Below are 6,697 nucleotides of genomic sequence, written 5' to 3'. Positions count from 1 at the left end.
TGCTGTTTTGCAATTTAATTGTATTAATCAAAATTCATCCTCCAAGGCATAGAGATGATAGACAAGATGTTTATCTTCTTTATATCGCTTGAATATAAAGTACCCTTAGATAGCACCTATTACTCTTGACTAAAATCATAATAAGATAGGATAATTCTAAATGACTATATGCTGAACAAGGGAATTAATATCCATTAAAAAATTCTTTATTCTCTAACCAAGTATGGTTCACATTTCATTTGAAATCCATTAAATTACCCAAACAATATATTACCAAGATATTGCAATTACTGCCTGTTTTAAAGACCCAAATTTCAATGAGCATTTTCTTTGTATCCTATTAAACATTGTGCTACTGACACATAAATACTAAGTTACTCATGGAATACATTATCTCGCATACATTCGTAATTCCGAAGCTTCGTTATTCCGAAGGTTTGGATATTCCGAAGGTTCGTAATTCCGAAGGTTCGTTAGTCTGAAAACGAAGTGAGGTTCGTAATTCCGAAGGTTCGTTAATCCGAAAACGAAATGAGGTTCGTAATTCCGAAGGTTCGTTAGTCCGAAAACGAAATGATTAACGAATATAATTTCGTTTTCGGACTAACAAACCTTCGGAACAACGAACCTTATTTCGTTTTCGGATTAACGAACCTTCGGAACAACGAACCTTATTTCGTTTTCGGATTAACGAACCTTCGGATTATCGAACCTTATTTCGTTTTATCGAACCTTCGGAATAACGAACCTTCGGAATAACGAACCTTCGGAATAACGCCACAAATGTTCGGATTAACGAACCCTTTTACGTTTTCGGATTAACGAACATCGAGGTATAGGCAATTTACGTGTTTCGGAATTACGAACCTTCGGAATTACGAAGTGTAACCCATTATCTTACCAACTGGGTAAACTATTAACTGCTTTTCTTCATATTCATTAAATACAAGATACCTGGCAAAGACATAATCTTGTCCCGATATATGTATCATGGTATCACTATACAATTCAATTGTAATAAACACTACATTGAATTTAAGGCCACCTCAAGCAAATTCTATGAAATTTACCTTCATGACTACGTATGCTTCCATTTTTGTTGTGGAATAATGGCAAGTTATCAAAATTATGTCTATTTGCAGCTACCTTCCTTGATTTAAAATACCCTTTCCCCTACAGTATTCATAAACATCATATCATGATTGTTAAAAAAGAACAGATTAAAGACATATTAAACTGAATCGACTTTACAAACTTGACAAATAAAATACACACATGGAATGATTTATTTGCTTTCAAATAACACTAGCCTTAAAGTTAATCATAGGCAATCACATGACTAGGTACTTCCTATCATCATAATATAGGGATTACAAAATTTATAATGGTTCTTTTTTGGTGCTATCTTCTTGTGCTCTTCTGTAATCTTGCCCAAGCTTTAGCATGACAGTCATTATGGTGCTCAGGTATTATAAGGACTAATTCTTTGTCAGACAACCAACAGCTTAACCCCGGGATGAGGATGGCAAATTAGAGTTAATGTGTTGCCCCCCAAAAAATTGATGTCTTCATGGAATATCCAAAGTTTTACATTTCAAAATACTTTTAAAAAGAGTGAAAATAATGATAAGCATATCGGTTTGAACAAAATTGAACCAACAAAATAAGAAAACCTTCTACAAGTCATATCAGAAGTTAAGCTGATTATATATTAAGGATAGTTACATTATTCAGATTAAATTTTCAAAAGATGTCACCTTGAACATTAAATCTATGATTGAGAATTAAGCAACTTATAAACACTTGGCAATTTTTCATAATCTTGCACTTTTTTGTGCAACCAATAAAAGAAAGCCTTTAAAGATTAAAAGCATTAGATTCTCACTGTCTAAAAAAAGGCAGAAGTTTTTGAAATATTTGGTCAATGACTGGCCGTAGACCATGTGACTAGGTATGGAAACATGACATGTCCTAAGAGATAGATCATCATGCGAGTTTGGCCTTACAGAATGAGAAATAAGTCAAAATAAAGTAAATAAATGGCAATCTGTAGCGGTCCGCAGTCAGAAACGGTTTAACTTAAGACAATATAAAATTAAATGTAAGAATCGTTGGACCTTAAAAGCTAGAAACCTGTCATATTTGTTTCACTCGCACTTCTACAGATCCCTACATAAAAATCAGCCCATTTTGACTGTTATGGTCTCATGAAAAGTCTGTTTATACTACCATAAATGACAAATCATTACAGAATCCAGATGTATAGCACAAAGAAAGATTATGATATTAAAAATGGAACCCTTTCTGCAAACTGCAATCAGTTTATGCTATATGAGGTAAATTAAATTATTTCATCATTCTACTGCTAATAATACAAGGCACTTCCATCATTGTTGTCATAAAATAATCAACTTATATATATCATTTTAGAAAATCTTTTAAAAACTGAAACCGCACAGCAGTTATTTTAACGTACTTCACCAACAAAAAACTATTTCCAGGATTATTCATCCAGTTTCTAATACTCTGTCGTAATTTGTTCGTTAGTTAAGCATCATCTTCACACAAAGTACATACGCACAAATACTTAAGAAAAATAAAATTAGAAAACAAATAACACTTCAATCGGAATGCACAAATGTAAATGCAAATTATGAAAATAAAATAAGAGTCAACGATTTGTTAAACCTCACAATAATAAAATCAGCAGCGACGCTTCAATACATATGACATAATCATTCGTATAACAGAACATAAAACGTTCAAATATAAATAAAACAAAACACAACTCAAATATTCAACACTTGTTCACTACATACACCTCACAATATTTAAAACAGCAGTGATGCTGAATATATATAGCATAATCATTTGTTTAAAATGAAATGAAGCATTCAAATATACATACTGTAAATCATGTATATACTGAAATATTTGTTACTAATGTGTAGTTAATCAAACAAATCTCTTTCTAAGTCTTCGAAATGATAACTTTGTTGATCATGTAACCATTTATTTTTCTGATGTTCAAAGTTGAATTACATATCTGCCAATCTTCTTCTAACATATCCTATTACCACAACGTCTTTGGATGACAATTAACAAAACTAGTCTGTTATTTGAGCATATAGCCATCACACTTACTCTTATTAAGTTTACAAGTACATATCTAATCACACAATAGCAAATGCATCATGGTGCCCTTTTCACAACATATTAAAGCAAGAATGATGAAAGAATAAATGTCTCTAATCCCGATCTACAGGAATGTTTATGACAGATAGAAATCAACATGAAAATGAACTTTAGAAGAAAAAATACCGGTACATCATGAAATCAGAGATAAATGAAATATTCCAGCAACAAGTCCATTCTTAAAAATTAGCAATTGGTAAATATCCAATAAACCTAACCACATACCAATATACTAAATAGTTAAACAAATAAAAGAAATGGGCTCAATTTACATGCATTAACACACTCATTGTGTTGCAGTTGAATGTAAATTGATGAAGCCAACTAATACATTTATATGTATCAATTATAATTATTTTTACCTTCTTATCCATTACAATAAACCAATTTACGCCAATTCTAGAAGGAACTAAAATGAATATATGTACCACCAGTATTATACAATCATTTTTTAATTGCTTTTGAAATAATTCTGTCATTATAACACTCAAAAGCTTATCAGCCGTCATAAGTCTACATTTCTCTCTGATATACCTACAAATGAACCTAAATATATTTCAGTTAATGTACTGTCTACATATATGAAAACAACAAAATACTAAAGAACTACTGCACAGTGTATATCATGAATATGATCTTTTACTGTTGCCCACTGAAACTAGCACTGGTATCTGAAAATTATGTTATCTTTAATTTGATCAGAGTGATCAGAATTAGGTATGTCATATAGCACAATTGTGTACTTGGGGCCGCATTTCATAAAGCTGTTTGTAAGTTAAGAGTGACTTTAAGAACGACTAGTGATCCTTTCTTCTGGTAAACTATATTCACCATTGAATGTTCACTGATGATTAGAGAGTAAGAAAGGTTCACCAGTCATTTTTCAAGTTGCTCTAAACTTAGGAACAGCTTTATGAAACACCCGCCTGGTCCATGGGCACAATTTTGTGCATGTTATTCTTGGACAAATCAATGATTTGAAATCACAAGCCTTCAAAATATGTTCTGACATGACAACAACAATGACAATAATGAAGATAAGATAAATGGTGTTCAAATACTGGCCCAGATGACTACAATGCGAATCACAGTGTGAATTTAAGAATTCAGTGGTTAGCTGGTCAAACAAAGTCATAAATGAATGTAAATTTTCCTTAATATGAATCATTAGGAGGGGATAAAAAGGGATAACAACATATCATATACTCTGGATTTTCCACACATTATCAACCAAACACTTTGACATATTTAATATTGCTGAAATAAGAGTACTTTGATTAAATATAAGGCATCCTCTTTCTCAATGCTTCTACATGTGATCTGAATGCATGAATTTAGTGCTCGACATTCTTGCATGCATTTTCTTTAAAATTCCTTCAGACTACTGTTTTCAAGCTATGTGCAAAAGCGTACACCCATTAAGGTTTTTTTTTTCTTGGTGGATATCTCTTTACAACATAATAGCAGAGAATGAGCACCATAAATGGGACAAGAACTATCTGGTATTAAAAGGGGGTTCCTTCCCTACCAATCCTTAATTTCAGTCTCTTGTCTCTCTCCATATTTCTAATCCAAAGGTTCCTTTTCATGACTAAGTCATCTGTTTCAAAAAGCTGATTGCAATGTTATGCACAGCATTATCAATGACTGGAACAGGCCCATGGCAAGCCGTTTGTCTCAATTGCATTAGCCGCAACTGGAGTATGCCGATGATGATAAAACTGTTACTGTACAAACACATTTCAGATGAAAGCATATTGTTGCCTTGATAATTATCTTGTGAGAAATCATAGGTCCATACTTTGGCACTACATACATGTAGTCCTGTCATTTGTAAAAAGTCATGCATAATTTTATGGACAACTTTATGAAATGACCCCTCCCCACTCTCTGCTGTGCTGATTACAACAGTCCGACATTGTACATTTCTACCAAAGTCGTTTGATGTGGAATCAAGAGAAGCAGTACAAGGGACTAGCAGCAAAACCATATTGATTTACCTGTTTAGACACAAACCTTATCTCCCAGATGGTCAAAATGTGCTTTTAAAAAGTTTATTCCTCCAGTTATATCCATACATAGTTTTTTATCATTCCTTTAAAAAAAACTACCAAGTATAATTATGTTTAGCCAATATGAGTTGTTAATATGCAGTATATGTTCTACAAGCTATCTAATGTTATATGACACAGGAGAAATTTCATTGAAATTTCAATAATATTCCACATTGTGCCACATTATTCAAAGCATATTGGATGTGCATGTACTTACTATGCAGTGGTATACATAACATAGAAATAGAGAATGGATATGTGATTTTAATCAAAACATTGTGCAAATAGATGTAAACAGGTTATGTACATCATGTCAAAGTTATGCGTCCAATGTGCGCCTAGTGCAAAATTTTGAAAGAAAAAGAAATGATCAAAGGACAATCTAAAAGTGAGGTACTATTTCATTAAAGATATTGTATTGGTACAATGAAAGTAATATGCAAATAGCTACATGTATTATCTATCCCTAATACAAAATCTACTATGGCTGGTGTCGAATAATAAACCAAAATATGAAATGTGACAAGAATTTATTAATTTGAAATTTTCTTTGATACAGTCGACATATTTTTACAAGCAGGCAGCTAGTATCATTTTGACCTTTTCTATTTGATCTGAGATCTAGCCATTTTGCCTTGATCAAATATCTTGCTCTAGTTGTTCTTCCAACGATTTTCATAATCATGTTGAGAAAGAACCAAAATCCAGGCTGGAAGCCATGCCTAACTGCGTACATACAGGTATATGTAGATACTCAGTGTATGTAACAAGAAAATTTCCACATGTAGTCCCTTGCAGTCTCATCCATGTTAGCATTCAGCACAAGAACTTTACTGGGTCAACATCCATTTTCAGTCAGACTATATGGTTGCTGTGCAGGCAATACATGACCATGTACTGAAAATTGTACTGGACACATGTATGCAGAGTAGGGTCCCAAATGTTCAAAACCAGGTTGGACATAACACAAACATTATAGTCCCATGTGCTGATATCCATGCTGGGCAGCCATCAACTAGTCTTAACCTTATCTTGCTTATTGCTCTTCCGTAGGAGACGTAACCGAGACTTCTTTTTACTCCCTTCTGTTGGATCGCCCTCACTTGATGAAACATTATCTTCATCTTTTGACGACACCATTCCCATCTTTTTTAGCTGATCTAAATATTTGAAAAAATAAAGAGAGAAAAAAGAAGAAAATTATCAAATTGGAAATTAATCTGACAGACCTGATGCTATAAGAACACTACCTGCATTTGGGACCACTAATGTATAACATTATCTGCATTAATAACTGTTTTAAAGAGTACATACCTTGAATATTCACTTGACTCTGTATTAGCAAATGCAGAAATTTCTTTCAAAAAACCAAACCGGGATACATATCCAACTTGGCATGAAAGGATTAGGAAGTTTTCTTACTTACTCAATAGGGAGATACTTCTTTA

General features: G+C 32.8%; 1 protein-coding gene across 6 annotated transcripts in view; it reads right to left on the bottom strand.

Annotated features, from left to right (window-relative positions):
- The window catches only part of LOC129262063 (stromal interaction molecule 1-like), a 67,906-nt gene continuing 61,209 nt past the window's right edge, over positions 1–6,697 (bottom strand). For 2 of the 6 annotated variants that reach the window (XM_064100287.1, XM_064100286.1), the window contains exon 14: positions 1–6,409. In XM_064100287.1, coding sequence (XP_063956357.1) covers positions 6,261–6,409 — 149 coding nt within the window. In that variant the 3' untranslated portion in view covers positions 1–6,260. The remainder of the gene's footprint in view (positions 6,410–6,697) is intronic. The other 4 variants (XM_064100289.1, XM_064100288.1, XM_064100284.1 and 1 more) reach the window with 2 other exon arrangements.

This window comes from Lytechinus pictus, chromosome 5 (assembly GCF_037042905.1).
Source record: "Lytechinus pictus isolate F3 Inbred chromosome 5, Lp3.0, whole genome shotgun sequence".
Lineage (NCBI taxonomy): Eukaryota > Metazoa > Echinodermata > Echinoidea > Temnopleuroida > Toxopneustidae > Lytechinus > Lytechinus pictus.
The sequence above is the reverse complement of the archived record's forward strand: the minus strand, read 5'-3'. Positions and strand labels throughout refer to the sequence as shown.